This window comes from Rousettus aegyptiacus, unplaced genomic scaffold, assembly GCF_014176215.1.
Source record: "Rousettus aegyptiacus isolate mRouAeg1 unplaced genomic scaffold, mRouAeg1.p scaffold_m13_p_1, whole genome shotgun sequence".
NCBI lineage: Eukaryota > Metazoa > Chordata > Mammalia > Chiroptera > Pteropodidae > Rousettus > Rousettus aegyptiacus.
This window is the reverse complement of record NW_023416284.1, coordinates 126872525-126898034: the sequence shown is the minus strand read 5'-3', so window position 1 is coordinate 126898034 and position 25510 is coordinate 126872525. Positions and strand designations below refer to the sequence as shown.

Here is a 25510-nt window from a genome sequence, read left to right as displayed (position 1 = left end):
GGAACTAAATATTTAAATATTGCACATTTCCTAGATTCACATAAGGAAATTCTGGAAGGATACATAAGAAACCAATAAAATGATTTTCTCTGTGAGAAGAGAAGTGAAAAGTACCTCCAGAACAAGTTATTAAAATTGAATGTGTATTCTGTTGCTTTTGGGGAAAATGTTCTATAAATATCTCCTAAGTCCATCTGGTATAACACATCATTTAAGGCTGATGTTTCCTTATTGATTTTCTGTCTGGACAATCTATCCATTGATGTAAATAGGGTATTAATTAAAGTCTCATATTATTATTGTATTGTTGTCTATTTCTCCTTTTTGTCTGTTAATATTTGCCTTATATATATCTAGATGCTCCTCTTTTGGGTTCATAAATACTTATAAACATTATATCTTCTTGTTAGATAGACCCCTTTGTCATTATGTGACACCTTTCTTTGTTTCTTATTGTAATCTTTGTTTTAAAGTCTGTATTGTCTGCTATAAATATAGCTGCTCTAGCTTTCTTTTGCTTTCCATTTGCATGGAATATCTTTTTCCATCTCTTCACTTTTACTACGTGTGTGTCTTTACATCTAAGTTGTGTCTCCTGTAGTCAGCACATAGGTGAGTCTTTTTTTTTTTTTAAATCCATTCAACAACTCTTTCTTTTGATTGGAGAATTTATCCATTTATATCTAAGTTAATTATTGATAGGAATGGGCTTTTTGCCATTTTGTTAATTATTTTATGGCTGTCATTGTAGTTCCTCTCTATTCCTTTCTTCTTGTTATTTTCTTCCTTGTGACTTTCTTTAGTGGTGTGCTTAGATGCCTTTATCTTTTGTATATTTACTATAGAATTCCATGAGGCTTACATATAGTAATTTTTACAGTCTATTTTAAATTGATAACAATGTTACAGAACACTCCATCCAAAACCAACAGAATACACATTCTTCTCAAGCGCATATAGAATATAGTCCAAGATAGATCATATGTTAGGCCACAAAACAAGTTTTAATAAATGTAAGAGGACTGAAATCATATCTAGCATGTTTTCCAACCACAGTGGAAAGTTGATTACATGAAGAAAACTAGAAAATTCACAAATATATGGAGATTAAAAAACAAGTTACTGAACAACCAATGGGCTAAAGAAATCAAAAGAGAAATCAAAAAATACTTTGAGACAAACAAAAATGGAAATGTAACATACCAAAATTTATGGAATGCAGAAAAAGCAATTCATACTGGCAAATGCCTACTTCAAGAAACATGAAAAGTCTCAAACAGCCTATCGTTACATCTCAAAGGACTGGAAAAAGAAAAAGCCCAAAGTTAAAAGGAAAGAAATAAAGATTAGAGCAGTAATAAATGAAATAGAGACTTAAAAAATAATAGAAAAGATCAATAGAACTAAGCTCAACCTTTGAGAAGATGAACAAAATCAACAAAACCTTTAGGTAGAATCACCAAGAAAAAAAAGGACTCAAAATAGAAATGAAAGAGATGTTACAACTGATACCATAGAAGAACAAAGGATCCTGAGAGACTATTATGAATAACTATATGCCAACAAATTAGATGACCTAGAAATGAATTCCTAGAAACATGCAACCCACTAAGACTGAATTCTGATGAAATACAACATCCGAACAGACCGATTACTATCAAGGAGATTGAATAAGTAATGAAGAACCTTCCAACGAACAAAAGTGCAAGGCCAGACGACTTCACTGGTGAATTCTAATAAACATTCAAAGAAGAACTAATACTAATTCTTCTCTTCCAAAAAATAAAAGAGGGAGGAACTTTTCCAAACACATTTTAGAAGGTCAGCATTACCCTCATACCAAAACCAGATAAAGATGCTACAAAAAAGAAAATGATAGGCCAATATCCCTTATGAACATAGATGCAAAAATCCTCAACAAAATATTAGCAAACCAAATTCAACAATACATTAAAAGGATCATACACCATGATCAAGTGGGATTTATTCCATGGTTGCAAGGATAGTCCATCTGCAAATCAGTCAGTATGATACACCACATTAAGAAAATGGGTAAAAATCATATTCGCAGATGATATGATATTATATATAGAAAATTCTAAAGACTCCATAAAAAAACTGTTACAACTACTATGCAAATTCAGCAAAGTTGGAGGATACAAAATCAATATGCAAAAATCTATTGTATTTCTTTATACTAATAATGAACTATCAGAAAGAGATATTAAGAAAACAATCCCATTTACAATTGTACCCAAAAGAATAAAATACCTAGGAATCAATTTAACCAAGGAAGTAAATGACCTGTGTTTTGAAAATTATAAGACATTAATCAAAGAAATTGAAAACACAAATAAATGGAAAGATATTGCATGCTCATGGATTGGAAGACTTAGTATTGTCAAAATGTTCATACTACCCAAAGCAATATACAGATTCAGTGCAATCCCTATCAAAATTCAATGGCATTTTCATAGGAAAAGAAAAAGCAACCCTAAAATTTGTATGCAACCACAAAAGACCCCAAATAGCCAAAATAATTTTGAAAAAGTAGAACAAAGCTCTGGACATCATGCTCCCTGGTTTCAAACTGTATTATAAAGCTACAGTTATTAAAACAGTACGGTATTGGTATAAAAACAGACATAGATCAGTAGAACAGAATAGAGAGCCCAGAAATAAACCCATGCATATATGGTCAGTTACTTTACAACAAAGGAGTCAGGAATATACCATGTGGAAAAGAAAGTCTCTTTGGTAAATGGTGTTGGGAAAATTGGACAGCCATATGCAAAACTGGATCACTTTCTTGTACCATACACAAGAATTAACTCAAAATGGATTAAAGACTTGAATATAAGACTTGAAACCACAAAACTCCTAGAAGAAAACATAAGCAATAATCTCCTCATGTGGGTCTTGGCGATGATCTTTTTAGTCTGACACCAAAAGAAAAAGCAACAAAAGCAATAAACAAGTGGGACTATATCAAATAAATAGGCTTCTCTACAGCAAAATAAACCATTAACGAGATGAAAAATGCAGCCTACCAAATGGAAGAAAATAATTCCAAATGTATATCTGATAAGGGGCAGATATCTAAAACATATAAAGAATTCCTGCAACTCAATAGGAAAAAGGCAAACAATCCAATTAAAAATGGGCAGAAGATCTGAATAGACATTTTTTTTCAAAAAGACATACTGATGGCCAAGAGGTGTATAAAAAGATGCTCAAGATCATTAATCATCAAGGAGATGCAAATCAAAACCACAATGAAATATCACCTCATACCTGCTGGAATGACTGTTATCAAAAGTTTAAGAAATAACAAGCATTGGTGAGGATGTGGAGAAAAGCGAGCCTTTGTACTCTGTTAGTGGGAATGTAATGAATTGGTGCATCCACTATGGAAAACAGTGTGGATGTTCCTCAAAATATTAAAAATATAGTTACTGGATGATCCGGAAATTCACTTCTGGGTATTTATCCAAAGAAAACAGAAACACTAATGAAAGGATACATGCACCCCCATGTTCATTACAGCATTATTTATATTAATGAAAATATAGAAACAACATAAATGTTCATTGATGGGTGAGTGGATAAAGAAAATGTTATATAGATGCATACACAATGGAATATTATTCAGCCATAAGAAGAATAAAATCTTGCCATCTGTGATAACCTGGATGGATTTTGCGGGCATTATGCTAAGTGAAATAAGTCAGAGAAAGCAAATATCATATGATCTCACTTATATATGGAATCTAGAAAAAAGAAGAAAAAATCCAAGGTCAGGGATACAGAGAACAGATTGGTGGTTCCAAGAGGTGGGAGTGGTAGGGGTGGGAGAAACGGATGAACTATTTGGGGGGAAAGGGGATTGTTTAAATAAATGAAATACAATTTTTTAATTAAAAAATAAATTCAAAAAAATAAATAGATATTTTCTATACAGAGGACTTGGCATAATTAACATTTAAATTTACTCTAAGAATTTTTTATTCTTTTAAGTTTTTTAGCTGCCATTAACTGTGGAGGAAATCTTTAAAATTTACACTTCAGTTTCTTAAGTTCTGTTTTGGGGTTCTAACCTAATTCTGTACACTTTTTTATACCCAGCTAGATTAATGAAATAATTGGTCTGTCATATTGAGTGGAAAACTACACAGCATATGCTCAAAGTGAAACTAATATTTATAATAACAATTCTTCCATACCAAGTTTAAACTATGATTTTAACTAATTCTGTGGTGATCTTCAATTAAATTGAGAGAAATTAATTTTTTAAATTCCACTAAGTAACTTCTTATTTTTTTTAATCTACAGCAAGTTGGCATTGATAAAGGTGACATTCCTGACCTCACACAGGTAAATGCTGCTCTGAGTGGAAGATTCAGTGTGTGTGAAATTATTATTCCATAATTTGCCATAAAAGATCCTACCATTTAACGCATTTTGAATTTAGGGAGCCAACTTTCTTGGAAATTTTCTAGCTTACTTATTTTTTCTGGCCATCAAATATCTTTCTGAAGGTAACATGAAGATTTTCCTGTCTTTATAATTTATTTTTTAAAGGCAACTGAATTTACTTATTGAGCTCTCTTTTCATCCTTGAACTTGAATGAAGGAAGAATGTGAATGGGGCAAACTCCGATATAGTTCTACTACACTGATCTTGTTTCCCTTATGAAGTAGAGGAACTTCCATATGTAAAATTATTTTTTTTTTTTAAAAATAGTAGAGGTAAATGATTTTTCTGGTAAACATTTAGTAAGCAAAAACAATAGCAGGCTTCCTTATCAATCCTTTTATTTGTCCAGACAGTGCCAAAGTGAAAAAATCAAGATCATTCACATGAGTAGAATTACTGTATGACCGTTTTCATAATTTACAGGAACTGTTTTTATTTAATCAGCTCTTCACTTTCTTAATGGTAAATTTCTATCCAAACCTGTCCTTCAATTAGAGACATTCACTTGATAGGAGAAATTATAGAGTTATCTTATTTACCAGTAATGAGTATAGAAGTTTCCTGTCTTTGTAAATAAGTCATTGTGATAGAAGAACATTGTCATAATGAAATGATATTAAGAAGTTTTAATAATATCAAAATGTTTAATTTCTTTAATTCTTTAAAATATTTCCATATTTAAAATAATGTTAACCTTAAATTTTTATTAAAAATTAGAGAAACCCAATGTAATGTTCTCTGTATATATATTAAAATACCAATGAAAATCTAAGAATTCTTCATAAATAAAATTCACAAAACAATTCAGAATATGATGACATGATATTTTTTTATTTAAAGGTTAGGAGATAGCTCCTTCTAGTTGACAGAAAATTAGTATAAAATATTTTTGCTACTATGAGAAGATGATTGGGTAAATACTGACTATAAGATATTGATATCATTTTGGAGATGGCTAAAAATTGAGTGTGCACAAAGCACTGTTAAAAATCTCTTTATTGCATATAGATTTATGAGTTTTGTAACAGTAATAGGCAATCAGTATGCTTTCATTTTAAATTAATTATAATAAACATTTACAGTGCAGTTTCGTAAAATAACCCAAATAAATAATGCATGTTAACCTAAGAAGGTGGATATTAAACTACTTAGCTGAATGAATAGCTCTTAGAAATGGTAAATCATCTTTATTCAGCTCTATAGACAGCTCACTGTAGAATAAAAGAAAAACTAGATATATTAAACTAGATATATTGTTAAAGAGGCTTTCAATTTGGGCAGAGTCTGAGGGAGAAAAGAAAAATTTTAAAAGAATACTTAATACCTTTTTGTTTTTAAAATTAGAAAGGTATTATATGTCATTAAAAATTATTCACATACTTGGGTTTAATTTTAATGATACTATAATATTAATTATAATTTATATAATCTCTCTCAAGAAGTCCAGAGACGTAATATTTTATTTAATGATGTACATTGTGTGTTATCACAGTTTGAGAAAGAGAGAGAAAATTCTTAAGGTAAAATCTTGCCCCGGATCTAGTAAAAAGCTATTCTGTGGTAGAGATTCATTAGAATCTGGTATTGCGTATCCTGTACTTTTATTATGACCGTAAGAGCCACATAAACTTCGCTATTAACATTTATTTTTAAATTGCCTCATTAAAAAAAAAAAGACAACCCTATAGTTTTTTTCTCCAGTATATATTTACATTTCAATGCAAGAATATTGTGTGCTTCTGAAATTTCTTGTTATTAATTGCGCTTTCTGCTGAGATTATGAGCTACAGCTAAACACACTCCTAAATTCTTATTTAGAGCCTGTTCCACAGGTCCAATAGAGGCTTCTAACTGAACTAGGGATTTAAACCAACTCTGACAGTAGCGTAGTCAGGGCCGAGCTGAAATGTGGGCTGTTCTTGGGTTAATCTTTTAGACAGTGTTAAGCTAAATAAACAAACAAATAAAATCTGAAGATGGGTCTAGAAATGCCAGGTTGCATGGATTCAGTTTAATGCCTTTGAGATTAGGTTCTGCTCTTTGCCAGGCTTCTCTGTAGCTACCATGGCACTGAATCTAGCCATAGCAATGAACAAAAACACTAACCATAAAAGAGAGTTAAAGAGGAGATGGAGACCCTTAGAAGGTCTGCCTGTGGACTGGGAGTAGCAGCAGGCTGCTAGTAACTGAAAAAAGATTAGAATTTCTTTTGCAGCAAAATGGAACAGAGAAATGTAGTGGAAATCTTTTAGCTTAGAAAATACACAATAAATATGAGTACAGACATCTGTAGGCCTTTTTAAATTGTGAATATAATATTATAACTGCATTTAAATGATTTATGAATAGCAACATTTTTTAAAAACTTTCAAAATGGCTGTTTGGGATAAGAAGTGACCATGATATCAGAACTGAAATATTTCTTAGTATTTTTAAATGGTTTCTTAGATCTAATAAAAACGTTGAATGATGTTTTGGTTGCTTCTTTTCCCTCATTTGGTTTTAATGATGCTGTAAAATCTAAAGCATTTAAATTGGAGATGTGTGTGTGCTTCCTTTTTGATCCTGGACTCAAAATTATCTGTGAATTTGTTCCAAGAAAAGGATTTTCAAAATACTTCCTGTTTGGTGTGTGTATGTACATTCCAAATTTAAAATATCTCCATTTATGAAAAACATCTTAGGTTTTGATGTCAGGAATTCTGGTTGATCTGAAAACGGCTGGTAAAGAAAAGTCTCCTTTTAAAGACTGTGCCACTGATGAATCGGTAACCATGATGTATTGCTGTTATCAGTTTTCACAGGCTGACTCTTGTTCTTTGGCTTGGTGTTTCCAATTTGTCTATTGACTTTGACATTTTTAAAAATAAGCAACTAAAGATACTGCTTATTCTACTTTATTAATTATTAAATTTTTTTACAACAGCAGAGGCATTCTCAAAGTTTTGATCCTTGGAAATTTGAGACAGTTTTCGTTTCTTTCCTACTACATGCTAGGATATGCTCAGCGCCATAGATATACAGTTGAGAAGAAGGCTGATATTCCTGCATTCTTAAACATTGCTATAAAATAATTTTGCTCCCTTTGAATACATTTGACGAATTTATTTCTATTAGATTTCACAAGTCCCTATAATAATATAAATGAAGAAACATTTTTAAACCTCGAAGATAAAATACTATAAACTTAATTTTAGGTGCAATGCGTTGGGAAATGACTCCCCTTAAAGACAGAAGTCAATTTTGTAGTGTGTGTTCTTGGTCAGCTCTCTGTTGTGACTGTTGTGACTATTAACTTCATTTAAAATTTTTCTTCCTTAAATTATGAAGAAATTTACAAAAAGAATGAAATTGCAAATTATATTCCTGGTTCTGGGGCTTTTGTTGTTTTTATTGTTTAGATAATTAAAAGCGGGAAAAAAACCCCTCTTGTTATAATATATTCTCAATTTTGAGACTATAAGTAGCATTCTTAACAAGTTTAGCACAGAATCACATTTTCTTTACATTGTGTTTAACATTCAGAGGACCTAAGTCTTCCAAATGGAGAGAGGGTTTATGGCTTGATTTATTTTTCCCTTACTCTGCTCTCAATGAAAAAAAGTGGAAATATGAAAAGTTTAAAGTTATATGCCCAGGTCTCCTACATTCCATTAATATGACAATTATAATAATTATTATTTTGACAATTAGTATGATAATTTTGAAGTTATCGGGAATGAATTCATGTAAAAATTATGAAGCCATTTATATTTTCTTCCTTTTAAGGTTACAGTGTACATTCCGTTTGTTAAATTAACACATCTTTTTAGTTGACTCTTCCATAGAGCAAAATTTTTTTGAATCTTTTAAAAATTTGTGTTTTTTTTTTTTACACTTAGAGACATATTCCTAGTTGTAGTTTACTGGAATTTATTGAGTAAATCCACTTTCACCTGAGTTATATTTTAAACTTTTAATTTTCATAATTTTCTAAATGTATTCTCTTACATTTATTCTTTCTACACGATAGTCCATAACTTTTTAGGTAAGGGTCATAAGGCTGTTTCTTCTTACCTTACCTTCATCACTTTGATCACATTAATTTGTTTCACTTAGCAATTTTTATTTATAAATTTACATGTTTGGTTCACTTAGTAATTTACACTTATAATAAACATATCATTACATATGTAATTACATAATTGCTAAGACAGTTTCTGAGTCTTTGTGAAGTTAAAATAAATGTTAAATATTGTGAACTTTCAAAACTAAAATTTTTTAATAAGAATTTTATTTTAATTTGTCATTATAGGTACAATGTAAAATATACAGTGATAGGAATTTCCTTGAATTATGTGAGCTATTTCAACAATTAGCAGCTACTTTGAAGTCCTTCAAAATTCATTTCATATTAATTCAAAGAACAATTGTCAGAATTCAGTGTATCTATAAACATAGTTATAAATTTCATTCATGAAATGCTACTCTTTGAATGCCTATGCTGCTGTTAAGGTATGATTTGGCTTAAAATTATTTGAGAAAGAGAAAATTAAATTTCTAATGCTTGGAGAATAGATGGGATGGGATATTTTTCTTTCTACTATATAGTAAGATACCATCACGTTACATTTATAAAAATGTTATAAAAACATGTTATAAAAACAATTACTTTTTAATAGAATGGTTAAAATATGTTAAATCTGCTCATACATGTAGTCTATTATAACATAATTATATTTGCTAACATAACTTTATTACATATATAAATTAAATAGCTCAATAAGAAAATCTTAATTGTTCTTTATTACTAAAGTTATATTCTTTTCCTCACAACTATCACTTATCCCCCCCTTTTTAAAATATAGTAGCAATTTTTTCTAATATTTCAGTCAAACATGGATAAGTGAGGTTTTACTGTATTTTCACCTTTCTTTGAGTTTGTATTTGGGCTCTCATATTTTTGACTTGGATACAAATGCCTGTTCTTTTTTCACTGTGGTCTTATTGAAATATTTGGTGACCTTAATTAAGTTTACTGCGTTTAAGTAAGATCTTAGAAAAAGTTTATCCAATGTAATCTGTACACTGAAACCACGCTGTAACACTATTTGTTGTTCAGTGACGTTAAATATATGTAAGATGGGCTCTGTTGAGATTCCATGTAACTTAAATATATAAATATCAAAAGAACCTAGAATGAAATTATCTCACATACATATTTGGATTCATCCACTGACCTCCTCCATACAGAGTTACAGTGATGTTCCAGTGTGTTTACTTTGAAAGCAAGCAATGCAGAGATTTATTTTTACTTTCTTATTATAGGCTCCCAGCAGTCTTATGGAGACCCTTGAACAGCATCTAAATACATTAGAAGGAAAGAAACCTGGAAACAAGTACGCATTAGCTGTATATTCTAAATAAGATGAAAAATGCTAGTTCTTGCTAAGAATGAGATTTATCGTGATACAACTTATACTTACTACCGCAGTTTTAGCGTATGCTTTATTGTAATTTTTCTGGGTTCCTTCAAAAGCCTTCTTCCCATCGGTTTATGAGAATGTGACCCTCACATGCAGGCAATTTAATTGCAGACATGCAGCAAATTAGTAGGTTGTACCCATGTTGACTGAACTTTTTAATTTATATATTTGCCCTTAGAAGGGATTCACAATACACAGAAAAAAAGAGTTGCTCATGTTTAAAAATAGAGGCTGTCATCTTTGGACATGAGTAAAAACAAGCACAATTTCACAGCCTTGAATATTGTTATGTTACCAGCCCCACTAAGCAAAGCTCTCAAGTATAGTTTTTTTGGACTCCAGACTCTCCCCATTTGAACCATTCAGCATGGCATGCTGCTGACGTTTTTACTCAGAGAACTTTTTATAGAAATAGTAGTAACTGAGCAGCGATAAGTGCAGTTTTACTGGATTTTCATGTCTTGGTGTTAAGCACTTACATTTTTGACTATTTTTCCTCACTGCATGTAAAATGTGTCCAGGTTCCATTTCTTTCCTTTACTCTGTCTGGCAGGTGTCAAACTTGTGTATTCACAAGACCCATTGCTTTCCAGTCTTTGTGCCTTGCTCAGACAATATTTCTGCTAGTCTTGGATGCCTTACCCTCCTTATCTATGTCTGTGTAAATCTTATACATCCTGGGAGGACCATCTCATGCAGCCTTCCTTAATCATGCACTGCCTGGTGGTGTGGCTTCCTCCCCCACCCCCACCCCACCCCTCACATATGTGGTTCAAATAGATTTTCTGATTCTAAAGGTTAGGGACTGTTTCATATTTTATCATCTCCACCTTAACACTTTGTGTAGCTTTCTCTACAGAGTCAGCTTGAAATGTCTTTGTGGATCATCCTGATTTTATGTTTATTTCACATAGATTGACAACAGAAGTTAGCAGAAACAACCTAAGAACTGATCTTTGCAGGATTGTAGGCTGGTCATAGATTTTACTTATGATACAGCTATCAAAATACAACTTCTTTCTGCTTTGTTCTCTTTGGGCATTCTCCCAGAATCTAGACTCTGTCTTGATGTTACTTTTTTGTTGCTTATTTTATTAGCTAAGTATTATTTCTGTCATCTTTTCCAACTTAGGATAAAAATTATTGCATGTTTTAAATTTTCAGTGATAAGGAACAGTGTAGGAATCTCTCAGGCAGTTATGGCAGAGCTATTTGGAATGATGGGTGACAGAACCTCTCAGCGGTGCTAGCAAGTTTATTGCCAAAGCCCATAGTCAACCCCAGCTTCGATATAGCCATGGATGATCAGACTTTTGTGGATGGATTGATGTCAACTAAAAAGATGTGAGAGTGTGTTAAACCACAATAGTAGGTATCCAGTTCCAGCTGTTGCTGGGGTCACCTGTATTAGGGTATCTGGGAAGCCATATGTGAGTTGCCTAGGATGTAAGCAAAGGGAAGCAAGAAGCCTGAGAAATGTCCCTGCTTCTGTGGCAGAAAAACCTTTTTAGCTAAGGAAATACAGTATGCACATCCCCAAGAGTTAAAGCCTCTCCCTTGGGCAATGTAGGATACACATTGGCAAAAAGTCAGCTTCCCTGCATTTTTCCCCTTAGGTCCTCCACATCCTGCACAGACCCACACTTTTTCCTTTTTAAATTTGCCAGGGCTGCAATCACGGGAGAAGCGACCTTCTAGAGTGGATTTCTTTTCCTTAGCTCTAACTTCAAATCTAAATTTGCCCCCTTGTGGCTGTTGCAAACTATTTTTTTTGGAAAATTTAGTTATATTTCTAAGGGCAGTGAAACAAAAACTTCTATTTTGAATACCTTTTGCTGAGCATAAGTTTTCTTTCTGGTTTCAAATCATTTTATGCTTGTCAGAGTTAATTTCTGAATTGGCTGAGACCACATATGAAGTTGTCTTTCGCTTATTCCCTATTTTTAAAATAAATGAACTGTAGTAGTTAACTATTTTCTTCTTTGTATGTTTGTGCTTACCTGGGAACTTAAGTGAAGGGTGAGTACTATATTGAGTGACTTTTTGCATTTGGTTTTTACTAAAACTGCAAAAAACACTCTTAAGAGTCCACATTTGGTATTTAGAATATTTAAAACTGATTTCTGTCGATTTTACACATCTGTTTTTTTATTGTATTCTTTTTTTTTTTTGTCTCTCAGGGTGACTGGCATAAATGGTTTTACTTTATTTTGGTCCTCTTGAATCAAGACTAATGATCTCTCTTAGGTGTACATTTATATATTCCTTTTAGATTTTAGAAATCAAAGGTTTTTTCATTTGTTTCCCATGTCATATGGCAAAAGTGCCAAAAGACAGTTTTATAAAGAAAATTAAACTTGTTTTCCTTATCTTCCAGTAGCAGTATAAAGTTATTCTTAACCTCTCAGTCAAATAAATGGATAAGATAGACTTTTTTGGATGTCTGCTATAAAAAATATATGTACCCTTTATAATTTAATGCCTTGTATCCACTATTTATTTTTGAAATTGTATGCAATACTGTGTGATATGCCTTTGTATATTGACTGTTTCCATGATTCCACTGAACAAAATAGATTGATTTTATTTTTCATGCGAGTTTATTGACTGTTGAAGGTGCAAGAAACTCAAGATAAGTCTACTGTAATTGAAATTATTTGGAAGATAGGTTTTCTATCTAGTATTTATAGCCAGAACATTATAGGGTCTATCGTCGTGAATAAGAAATAAAATTTTCTCTTTCAGTAGCTTGCTTATACACTCTGGAAGTAAGTCTTGGCATTTGCTGTGTTCATCATAGAAGCCCACGTATTTTTGTTTATAGCATTTTACAGAATTTAGGATAGATTACTATATGGTCATTCATTCTCTTCTGAAATTATATTCGTGTTTTAATTTTTCCCAACACGGTTCACTCTGTACTAAATTTCTCTAGCTGAAATAATTAAAATTAAGTGTGGATCTTTAATAAATGTTATTATCTATATATAAGATATTGTAGAATTTTCTTTTATAAATAAGAAAGAACCATGGATAGGTAGAAAATCAACCTAGAAACAGGTAAAAAAGAAGCAGCTTGTACGTTGTGCAAGAGAGGAACAAATGTACTGGGCTCATATGTGTTTTCATCAGGACTGGCTAGAATGTGAAGTGGACACAGGCTCTGGGTGTCAGACAGACTTGGACTGAAGTCTTAAATCCACCATTAAAGAATGGCACATTATTTACCTCTCTGAGCCTCAGGGCCCTCAGATTTTATTCAGTGATTAATTATCCTTTTTAAAACTATGGCCCTAATGGAAGCATCTCTGATTCTCACCTTTTTGATGAAATCTTAGCAAATGGCCGGACATGGTCAATGGGAATAGAGGTCACACATCTTGACACTTTAGTTTTACACAAAATACTTTTTAAGGCTTTCAGTTAGCTTGCTTTTTATACAAAAAGTATGTGAATGTATTTTATTCTAAGATTTAGATAATGCAGAAATATATTTCAGTGCCTAGACTCTGCCAAGTGTTGTGTAAAGTACTAGGGATATAAAACGTAGATATGGGTTCCGTCACTTCAAAGAACTTAACATACAATAGAAAGATATTGAAACAGGCAAGATATAGTACAGTAAGTGGCATGATAGCTCAACATAAACTGTAGGAGATTTTCATGTTTACTTATTTAATTCATGGGGTAACTACAAGTGTCATTTAATCTTCATGTAGGAGCTTGGCAAACTGATTCTTATGCCGATTTTGATATTTTATACTTAGATTTGAATGTGATATTCTTTAATAGCAGGTAGAACAATTCTGTTATTTTTACTGTATCTTTATTCTTGATATAGAGTAGAGAATATGTTAGAAATTTTTATGTGTTAGTTTGAAAACATGTCAAAAAGTTTTTGATTATCCTCAATTCTCTTTTCTGTAATAGTATTCTCATTCATCAGTACCACTGAGAATTGGTTCATGAAAATTACTTGAGAGATAAATTAATTTCAACTATTTTATTCTTAGAAAGTGACCACGTCTAGTGACTTCTGAGTTGAGGCAATTATTTTGTTGAATTTTTATTTAGACTTAACTCTATTTCTTTTTCACATATATAAAGGAAAAATGATGGGAGTGGAGAAATTATTAGTCAGAAACTTATTAGAGAATTTTTAGGTAGCTTAGTAACTTTTTATAGACACAGAGAACACTATGAAGTCATTTGTTTTAGTAGTCCCTTTGAAATGAATAATATAGATAAATCTATAGATTCTTTTCTTCACAGGATATGTTACTGTTAAAATAACTTTTAGCCAAAGTACACATAACTGAAATGAGTTGTTACTATTATGCTTCTACCTTTATTATACAGCAAAAAATCTCTGTGTGCTCTTACTTTACATTACCTATATTCATTTAAGTAAAAACTAAAATTAAACAAAATGGCAGACACATATTAGCAAATGAAGTTGAACGTAAAAGATATTAATCAGACATTAATACTGCTAGATTCCTTTTGCTACATTCAACAAAACAAAAATTTATGATCTTTTAAGAAATTCCAGTTACTAAATCTCTGCTAATTTTGTTCTGCTACTGCTACATGTGATATTTTCTCTCGATAAGTAGCAAGCCATCCCTGCCATTTTATAAGACCTTGACTATAAGCTTCTTATTGAACTATAGTTTTTATTAATTTTGTTTTATTATTAATTTTCCACCAACTCTGATTAGTAAGGTACAAGCTGTTTAGGCAGTTGTTTCTGAAGCACTTTGCTGGAAACGATGGACAATAGTCGCTACTACCCATAATCTAAAAAAAAAAAAAATTTACTTCTTCCTAATTTTCCTTCACTCCCTTAGAAACAAGCATCGAGGTCTCTGTTCTTTCTCAAGCTCCTTCTAGTTCTAACAGGATAATAGGAATATTTTTCAGAGACTGCATAACATTTTTTAAAAAGGTCAGGGGTGTGAATATGGAAGTTGAAACGTATTTCAGGCACAGAGCTCTTAGGGATTTTTTTTTTATTCTAGTGTTCATTTTATGCATCATAATTATGATTAAATGAATCACAATGTACTTTCATGAGATTTCTAACTTTTAAAATAATAAACCAGAGGTTTTTTTTTAATTTTGTAAAGCATTATTTTTCTTAAGTCTTAGCAAAATTTTTAAAATTCCAATTGGACCATTTATTTTTGATAGATATAGGCAATAATGGTCCACTCGAATTGAATTGCTAAAGCTATAGAAAAGAATTTTAAATTTAAGAATTTCTAGTACTAGATTTAGTGGATAGAAAACATTAGAAGAGAATGCCATAATTGCATAAAAAATGAAATGTATTTTTTAAAAATAGTATGTCCATTACTAAAAAACAGTTGTATATAAATAAGTTAATGTTTGAACAAGTGATATTATCAAATTTAAATGCTTCTGCAAATGTATTCATGTATATTCAGTTTTAATTTTTTTGTTGCCTTTTAGATCTGGTGCTCCCTCTCCATTAAGTAAGGTAAGATTTTTGTTTTAACCATATTTGAGTGTACAGTTCAGTGTCATTAAGTACATTCACATTGTTGTGCAACATCCTGTCATCCATTTTCATAACTTTTTTTACCTTCCAAAACTGAAGGTAAATTCTGTACCCTTTAAACACTAACTCTCCATTTCTCCTCTTCCCAGCCCCTGGCAGCCACCATTTTACTTTCTGTCTCTATGACTTTGAGTAGTTGAGATACCTCATGTAAGGAAAATCATCTAGTATCTGCCCTTTGTGACTGGCTTGTTTTTCTTAGCATAATATCTTCAAGGTTTGTCAATGATGTAGCATATGCCAGAATGTTCTTTCTTTTTAAGGCTGACTAATATTCTGGTATATGTATATACCATATCTGTTCATCTGTCAATGAACACTTGGGTTGCTTCCACTTTTTGGCTTTTTTAAATAACACTGTCGCGAACTTGGGTGCACAAATATCTATCCAAATCTCTGCTTCCAATTCTTTTGGGCATACATGCAGAAGGGGAGTTGCTGGATCATAAAGCAATTTTATTTTTAATTTTTTGAGGAAAGGTAAGTTTTCATATATTCTCCTTTATATTTTCTAAGTCCAATGTAATATAACAATGTCTCTTTAGTCCTCTATTTGGACTGAAATTTTTTTATATGAAAGAAATTTTCATACATTTATATTACAACTAAAAACAAATGTATCAGTGTAACATTTTACTTGTTACAAAGCACTTTCACATACACTGAATCACAGCTCTGTGAGATAGACAAGGCATATAATATGTGAGTTTTAATGGTAGAGAAACCAGTTGCTGTTGGGTATGTTTTCACAAGCATGCCATTTATACAGTCTTTTAATAAATTGAATAACTCCTTCACCTCCCTGTCTCTATTTTAGCATGTTGAAGGACAGGATTAGGGTAATCAGGAACAAGAGTATTACTTGTGTAGGTCTGTGGTTCACATTTTCCATTGTATTTTTTCATGCAAAAAATAGATTAATAAATGAGCTCTTTCTTCTTTGACACGTTTCCACTATATAATTGCTGTCATTACAGACATGAAGGATATCATCCTCACTGCACTGGGGCAGGGGAGGGGGTGTCCCAGAAATCCTGTACTGTGCCAGTGCCTGGCTTGCTGCCTGAGTCCCTTGGGGAGCTTGAACAAACAATCAGATAAAACTAACAAACAAAAGCCTCCCTGGTGATTCAGATACAAAGCCAGGTTTCAAATCATTATGTCTACGTGAAAAATTCCAACATATGACTGCTGAGTAGAGTATGGTAAAACTATGGCATCCTTTGAGATGGTCTGTTTCTCCATTTAGGCTGAACTGAATTTTATTGACTTTTTCTTTTTTGAATAACAAGATCATTTTGATTCTGTTTTTCTAGCTCTCTTATCTCTTCAATAATTGCTGTTACAAGGCAGTTTTTAATAGGTCTTTGAAGATCTTCATTTCTGTATTTATGTTTGTAGATTCATTGCTGTCTTTAAGTTCTTGGTGATGTTTCATAAACATCACTTTCTAAGCTTATTTACCTGTATTGCCTTTTAAAAAAACTGATATTTTTAGAGGAATTGCCAGTGTTCACAGTGGATTATGTGCGAGTTAATTTTAGTTGGTCCTTTCTATTCCCTTGATAATCTTTCTCATTCCATTTCGAAAATTTGAATTTTGGGTGAAGAAAGGCTTGAGGTGATATTTTCTGAGTAATAATATCCATACTGCTCATATGTTTGTCTTTATCAAACTACCAAATGCTTGGCACTTGTGTATCTACTGAATTTTGACTTCTTGATTAGTTATATTTTTAGACAAATAGATATTAGATAAATACTGGTTAAGTATGAAAATTTATATAAATTTCTTATCTCCTCAGTCCTTTTTCTTAAATTATTCTTTTTGAAATGTTCTTTAAGTTTAGTGTATCTGAAATCGGGTGTCCAGTTACAGCAGTGTCAGAAAGCCCATGCGTGGTCTTGGTCTTCGTGTACTTTACTTGCTGTTATATCTCAATTCCACTTACAGAACTCAGTATCAGTGGACCGTTTTGAGATGATCCATTAATCTTTCTCTTGAGACTATGTGAAGAATTAAGTAGATAAAATAAAAGAAAGTAGAATTAGGATAATAATTCAATAAAAATTTTAATGTTTAAATATATTAGCTATTAAGTCCTCCTCTTAAAAATGAACAAGTCTAGGACAATAAATTTTAGCTTTTACTTTACTTTTTTAGTTCACTTTTGATCTCTGTTATATTAGTGATGGCATGCATAGTCATGATATCCTCAAGCTGTCAGTGACTATAATCTTTTTTTGTGAATTGTTCTCTGCCATCTGTGAACTATTTTGTAAGTTAGATTTCTAGATTTCAAAGGCATATGAGAAAACTTCATATGAGGTCTGTTTAGGATACAAAGGAACAAGAATGGCCTTGGTTTTATGTCAATTATTGCAATTGGTCATTTAAAAAAATTTTGGCAGCTAGGAAAATAATTCCCACTAATTTTACGCTCAGGAAATACATTTAGCTTTAATTTTAACTATATGAATAAAAAGTCTTTGCAATGTTAGGCCAATATTTTTGTCATTTTATATATTAAATGACAATATTTTTGTCGTTTAATATTTAAATAAAAATATTTTTATCATTTTATATAAATTACATTTAACTTCTAAAATCTGAAAGATGTTTTGTCCACTATTGATTATGTATTATGATTCTTGATTCAAATGTTCTTGAGTTTTTTCTTCAAAGAATAGCTACCAAAAAATTGCTGGGAATGTCATGGATCTGCAAAGTGAAAGTCCTGTTGCTCTGTGTCCTGTAGATTCATATTTGACTAGAGTGTGTTGTGCATCTTCACTTTCAGTCTTCTCCAGCTACAACTGTTACGTCTCCTAATTCTACACCAGCTAAAACTATTGACACATCCCCACCGGTTGATTTATTTGCAACTGCATCTGCGGCTGTCCCGGTCAGGTTAGTTAATGAGTATGCAGTGACTTGTTTATTAATATTTCGATGAGGTTTTGTTTTATTTTTATGTACTGAACCCAAATGATTTCAGAAAATGAAAACTAGTCCTAATATGTGATACTTTTATTATTTTTAGGTGCACAAAGCAAGTTCTTTTATACCTTATACAGCCACCTAGGCCTGTACCTCTCAAAGCATTAGAAAGATCTAAATTGTGGAAATCACTTTGCTGCCCGCACTTTTGGGAAAGAAAGTAGAAAAATGATGCCCACACTTCAATTCTTCTGAAATTGGCCGATACGGAAAATGTTCTCTAAAAGGAGTTTCTCGTGGGAAATTTAAAGGGTGCTTAAAAAAAAATCACCTTTGTAGCTGAATTTGATGGCCCATCTGAGGGACTCAGACTCTGGTGGTAGGAAGAGATCCCCATGATGTTCCTAATCAGCTTTTAAAGCACCTGCAGGTCAGAACAGGCGTAAGAAAGGTAGGGGTGCATGAGCATTCTGTGAAATCTCAGGGCTGCCTAAAATGAAGCCCCAACTCATAGGGGCTTCCTCAAATAATAATTTTAGGTCAACACGTTGTTTGACCATTTTGCCTTGAGAAGATGCTAGTCTCTTTTTCTAGTATCTGTTACTCTGATTATAAATTCCCTGGATTTGGAGACAAGTTTTGAGCTGAACAATAAATCCAGCTATCGCACCCATGTTAACCATGTGTGTTACCCTCTACTTGCTTAATTCTTCTTTTTATAATCTCAAGTTTGGTAAAACCAAGTCCTTTCTGCCTCTATACTAAGATAAGTTGCTTCTTATAAAAGCTCTGATGTGGATCTTAATAATAAATATGTTTCCCTATCCTGGCACTTAGATCACTTGTATTTATGAAATGGACATCAACACTAGGCAAGTTTTAGGGATTTTGAAACTTTTTTTAAAAAGCAGCAGAATTCTGTTTTCAAAAGAATATTACTTGGAAATCTAAAATGTAAAAAAGATCAAGATGGAACTGCTGTATACAGAGAAGGGTAGGGAGCCTGGGCCCTTGATGGCTTGGCACCTGATCTGGTCACATTTAGGCCAGTGCTTCTTCTACTTAAATGTACATATGAAACACATGTGGTCATGTTAAAGTAAACATTCTAATATAGTAGAAATGGAGTAAGGCCGGATGTTGCATTTCTAACAAGGTCCTAGGATGCTCCCAGTTTGGGGACCACACTTTGAATAGCAAAGCTCTAAGCTCTTCCTTAAAACTTCTGCAGATAGAGAAGCTTTGAAAAGCACAGCCCCAAGTGAATAAGAATAAAAAATATAGAAGTATTTTAAGGTGAGGCATCATAACAGGCAAACCTGATATATCGTTGTTTACTTAGAGAAAAGGAATATTAGTAGTTATTTATTTTAGTATCTTTGGTTTATAAATAAGTTCTTTTTCTCAAGATAGTTTTTTTCCATACAAAAAAGTAGAAAATAGAAGAAATTACCCATAATCCTTACCCTCATACCTTTAATATTTACAGTATGTTTCCTTTGTCACAGTCCTCATAGTCAGCATTTCATAACATGTTTAAGAAAATTCCACCTTACTCTGAGGCATTTAGGTTTTCCCTTTTTAAATTTCTGCACTATGATTTGGTAGTGACCTATTGCTTGAAGTATGGTTTAAGTTTGTTATTGTTTATAGAGCAAGAGTTGGCAAACTATGGGCCAGGGGTCAAAATGCACCCCACTGTCTGTGTTTTTAAATAAAGTTTTACTGGAACCAAGGCACGTTTACTTGTTTTTGTATCGTCTATGTCTTATTTCATTCTACTATGGCAGAGTCAAGTAGTGATAGAGATCACTTAGCCCACAAACCTAACATATTTAGCATCTAGCCCTTAATGAAAGTAGTTTGCCAACCCTTGGTAGAAGAACGTATGTTATACTGCTATACTTTTCAAAATGTTACTCTCATATTTGATTTAAAATATACAAAATCTTTGATGTTTTCTGTACGTCAATTTAAAAGGCATATTTACATTATAAATTTTCAAACTCTGATTTTAAAATTATGTTTTCCTTTCAGCACTTCTAAACCATCTAGTGATCTCCTGGACCTCCAGCCAGACTTTTCTTCTGGAGGGGCGGCAGCAGCTGCAGCACCAGCACCACCACCACCTTCAGGAGGAGCCACTGCCTGGGGAGGTGTGTGAAACCAGACGGCCATACTATTTTTCTATTTAGTTGTTTTTATTCGGGCTATAATGGTTATACTTACCTTCTAAAGATTCAGAATGGTGCTCAGAGAGAAAATGCTAAGAATGCCATATATCGATTAACATATATATTGAAAGAGAGAGACAGAGACAGAAAAAGTACCTGTAATACAGTTAAAATGTTCAAGTAGTCATATACTTTTAATTTTAAAAGTCGGAGTAGAGGTAGTACTATTTTGCTATTCTGAAAATATGATTATTTTTAATACTTGTTTTCTAAAGATTCAGGCTTTAGAGAATTGGATATTCCTGCAAATTTATAAGATTAATCAAAGGTAGCATTTCTAATTTGGTTTGTTCAGGTATAGCCTCCTTTATTGATTCCTTTTGACCTGAACTGGTTTTATTCACATTGTTTTTGACTTAGTGCACTTGAAATCTGGGATGGATTCTTGTTTGTGTCAGAAAAGATCTGAACTAAACTGATCGAGAAGAATGACACTTAAGTGCTTGATTTCTATTTTATTCATGTATCTCAGAAAAAAAAAGCTCATGTATTTGATTAAAAGCATATGTAACGCTAATATAAAAATTAAGTTAATTGCTGCATAATTTCTAATGCTACACAGAGCTGGTTTTAATACATTGCCTTACTGCATCAAACTATCAAAATAAAATTTTTAAAAAATTTTTAATGACACATGCAACTATAGAAACAACACAGAGAAAGGGACTTAAATAGGATTGTGGAATAGGAGGTGCCCTCATCATATCTCCCCACAGCAACAGTAATTTGGCAACCATCCATGGATAAAAGTGCTTCTGTGGGAGCGTTGAGATCCAGGACAGAGGTTGCAAAACCCCAGTAGAGCCCAAGACCGAGGAGAAGGTTGTTTTGAGAAGTCTGGCCTATGCCCAGGTGGAAGGCTCACCAACCTTGGTTCTTGCTACTGACCTAAGACAACATTACCATCTCCCGTGGACTCACATGTAGTCCTGTTTGACTTTGGCCCTGCCACCAGCAACATCTGCCAAGGGACCTAGGAGGAGACACATGTGCCTATGCATTGGATAACAGGTGCTGACCTTGACAGCAGACTTGATCAGACAGAATAAAGAATCATCAAACTTAAGAAGAGATCATTATAAAATATCCAGTTAGCGTAACTAAAAAGAGTGAACAAAGCTTATGGGCTGTATAGGAAAAAGTGAACAAAACTTATGGGACATATATAGGATGACATCAAATGAACAAATAAATATATGCATTATGGGAGTCCCAGAGGACTAAAAAAGAAAGAAAATGGCATAAAGCTTATTTAAAAAAATAATGGCTGAAAATTTCCCAAAGCATGGGAAGGATATGGACATTTATACTTATGTAATTCAAAAGTCCCCAAGCAGTATCAAAGATGACTACCCCAAGAAACAGTTTTAATGAAACTGTCAAAGTTAGTTGCAAAGAAAATTTGAGAAAAGCAAGAGAAAAATAGACTTATTACTGGCAAGGGGATCTTGATAAGGCTATCAGCACATTTATCAGCAGAAACCTTGCAGACCAGAAGGAAATAGGATGATATATTGAAAGTGCTGAGAGAAAATAACTGCCAACCTAGAATACTATACTCAACAAATCTCACCTTCAGACATGAAGGTAAAAGACATCCCCCAACAAACAAAAGCTGAGTGTGTTTATCACTAGACCTACCTTACAAGAAATACTGAAAGGATTCTTTCAAGTTACTAAGAATACTAAGTTACAAGAATACTAAGTAACAACAAGAAAATATATCAAATGTATAAAACTGACTGGTAAATGTAAATATATAGTCAAATTCATAATATTCTAATACCATAATGGTGGTAGATTAATTGCTTTTAACCTCTGGCGTAAAAGTTAAAAGACAAAAGAATTTAAAACAACTAAAACTACAATTTCTTAATATATACACAATATAAAAAGATGTAAAGTGTGATATCAAAGTATAAAATGCAAGGAAAGGAAAAGTAAAAGTGTAGTGTTTTTATATGTGATTGAAGTTAAATTGTTATCAGCTTAAATTGACTGTTATAACTATAAGATGTTTTATGTAAGCCCATGGTAAACACAAAGGAAAAAAAATACCCTAGTAGAGTCTCAAAAGATGAAGAGAAAGAAATCAAGGTACAACACTAAAGAAAATCAACAAAAGAAAAAGACGGCAAGAAGGAGGGAGGGAGAGAAGGAAGAGAGAAAGGGAAGGGGGAGGGGAGAATGGAGGAAGGAAAGGCAGAAAAGAAAGAGAGAGAAAAGGAAAAGAACAAAGGAACTGCAAAATAGAAAATAGTAAACAAAATGGCAATAGTTAAGTCCTTACCTATTAGTAATTACTTTATATATAAATGTATTAAATTCTTCAATCAAAAGACAGAGTGGTTCAGGATCCAACAATGTGCTGCCCATAAGAGGCTTGCTTTAACTTTAAGGATACAGAAACAAAAGCTAAACCCTATTTTTGCTTTTTGCCTTTTTTTTTTTTATAAAAGCAAAAATCCTCTTCAAATTTTTTAGTTGGCAAAAACAGTGCTAGTATAGGTCTTATTTAAGATAATATTAAAGAAGATTGAAATCATAGTAAGTATCTTTTCAGAACTCAGTGGTAAGAAAGTAGAAATCAGTAACAGAAGGAAAATTGAAAATTTTACATATATGTGTGGAGATTAAATGACATACTCTTGGCCAGCCAATGAGTCAAAAAAGAAATCATAAATTTAAAAGTATCTTAAGACAAACAAAAATGGAAGCATAGCATAACCTATGGGATGCCATAAAAGCAGATCTAAGAGGGAAGTTAATAGTGATAAATGCCTGAATTAAGAAGAGAGATCCCAAATAAACAACCAAGCTTTACACTTGAAGGAGCTAGAATAAGAACAAGCTTAGTCCAAAGTTAGAAGAACGAAATGATAAACATTTGAGCAGAAATAAATGAAGTAGAGACCAGAAAGACAGTAGAAAAGGTCAAAGAAACTAAGAGTTAGTGTTCTTTTAAAGATTTTTTTAAAATAATAAAACTTTAGCTAGACTAACCAAGAATAAAAGAACAAGGACTCAAAAAAAATCATAGATAATATTACAACTGAACCAAAGAAATACAATGGAACATGAGAGACTACTATGAACAATTAGATGCCATCAAATTGGATAACTTAGAGTAAATGGATAAATTCCTAAAACATAGAATGGACCAACACAGAATCATAATGAAACAGAAAATCTGAATAGGCCCATAATGAATAAAGAGATTGAAACAGTAATCCACAATCTTTCAACAAAGAAAAACTCTTGACCAGACAGTTTCACAGGTAAGTGCTGCCAAACATTAAATAAGAATTAATGACAGTACTTCTCAAACTCTTCCAAAAAAATTGAAAAGAAGGAAATATTTCAAAACTAATTTTTGAGGCCAGTATTACCCAACCAGAGACAGATAAGGAAACTATAAGAAAAGTAAATTACAGAGTGATATCCCTGATGAACATCACTATAAAAATCCCCAATAAATATTAACAAACCCAGTTCAGCAATACATTAGAAGGAATTTGCACCATGATCAAGTGGGATTTATCCCTGAGCTGCAAAGGTGGTTCAACTTACGTAAATCAATAAACATGGTATACCACATTATAAAGATAAAGACTCTAAATTATGCCATTTAAATAGATGGAGAAAAAACATTTAACAAAATTCAACATTCTCTCAGGATAAAAACTCCTAGCAAATTAGGTATAGAGGGATTGTAACCCAACGTAATAAAGGCTGCATATGACAAGCCCATAGCTAACTAACATCATACTCAGTGGTGAAAAGCTGAAACCTTTTCCTCTAAGATTAGGAATAAGATAAGACACCACTCTCTCCACATCCAGTCAACATTGTATTGAAAGTCTTAGAGCAATTAGGCAAGAAAATGAAATAAAAGGCATACAAATCAAAAAGGAAGAAGTAAAATTATCTTTTCAGATGACATATATGAGAAAGGCTTACATGTGTAAAATCCTAAAGACCCCGCCAAAAAACTGGTAAAACTAATAAATGAATTCAGTAAAGTTACAAGGTAAACAATCAACATACAAAAATCCATCACATTTCTATATACTAAAAACTAAAAAAAGAAAGGAAGAAAACAATTTTGTATCCAATGGCATTAAAAAGAATAAAATACTTAGGAATAAGTTTAAGGAAACAAAAGATCTGTACACTAAAAACTATAAAATATTGATGACAGAAATGGAAGACACAAATAAATGGATAGATAGTCTGTGTTCATGAGTTGGAAGAATTAACATTATTAAAATGTCCATACTACCCAAAGTGATCTACAGATTCAATGCAATCCCTAGAAAAACTGTAACAACATTTGCCCATAAATAGAAAAAATAATTCTGTTATTTGTATAGACCACAAAAGATCTCAAATAACCGAAGCAATCTTTAGAAAGAACGAAGTGGGAGGCATCACACTTCCTTATTTTAAGCTATAGTACAAAACTATGGTAATCAAACAGTATGGTATTTGTATAAAAAGACACCTCAACCAATGGAACAGACTAGAGCTCAGGAATAAGCCCACACCTATATAGTCAACTAACCTTTGACAAGGAAGCCAAGAATGCACAGTAGGGAAAGGATAGTTTCTTTAATAAATGGTGTTGAGAAAACTGGATATCCACTCACAAAAGAATGAAATTGTAATCTTATCATATACAAAAATTAACTCAAGTGGGTTAAAGACTTAAAAATAAGGCCTTAAACCATAAACCACCTAGAAAAATACATAGAGAAAAGGTTCCTAGACATTGGTGTTAGCAATGAATTTTTGATATTGCACCAAAAA

The 25510-nt window shown here is 32.3% G+C and overlaps 1 protein-coding gene across 11 annotated transcripts in view; it reads left to right on the top strand.

Annotated features, from left to right (window-relative positions):
• The window catches only part of SNAP91 (synaptosome associated protein 91), a 125253-nt gene that overhangs the window by 52548 nt on the left and 47195 nt on the right, over window positions 1–25510 (top strand). For 6 of the 11 annotated variants that reach the window (XM_036219813.1, XM_036219802.1, XM_036219785.1 and 3 more), the window contains exons 9-13: window positions 4333–4374; window positions 9785–9855; window positions 15418–15445; window positions 18328–18437; window positions 20505–20623. In XM_036219813.1, coding sequence (XP_036075706.1) covers window positions 4333–4374; window positions 9785–9855; window positions 15418–15445; window positions 18328–18437; window positions 20505–20623 — 370 coding nt within the window. Of the gene's footprint in view, window positions 1–4332; window positions 4375–9784; window positions 9856–11955; window positions 11962–15417; window positions 15446–18327; window positions 18438–20504; window positions 20624–25510 lie in introns of all 11 variants that reach the window. The other 5 variants (XM_016118619.2, XM_016118617.2, XM_016118616.2 and 2 more) reach the window with 1 other exon arrangement.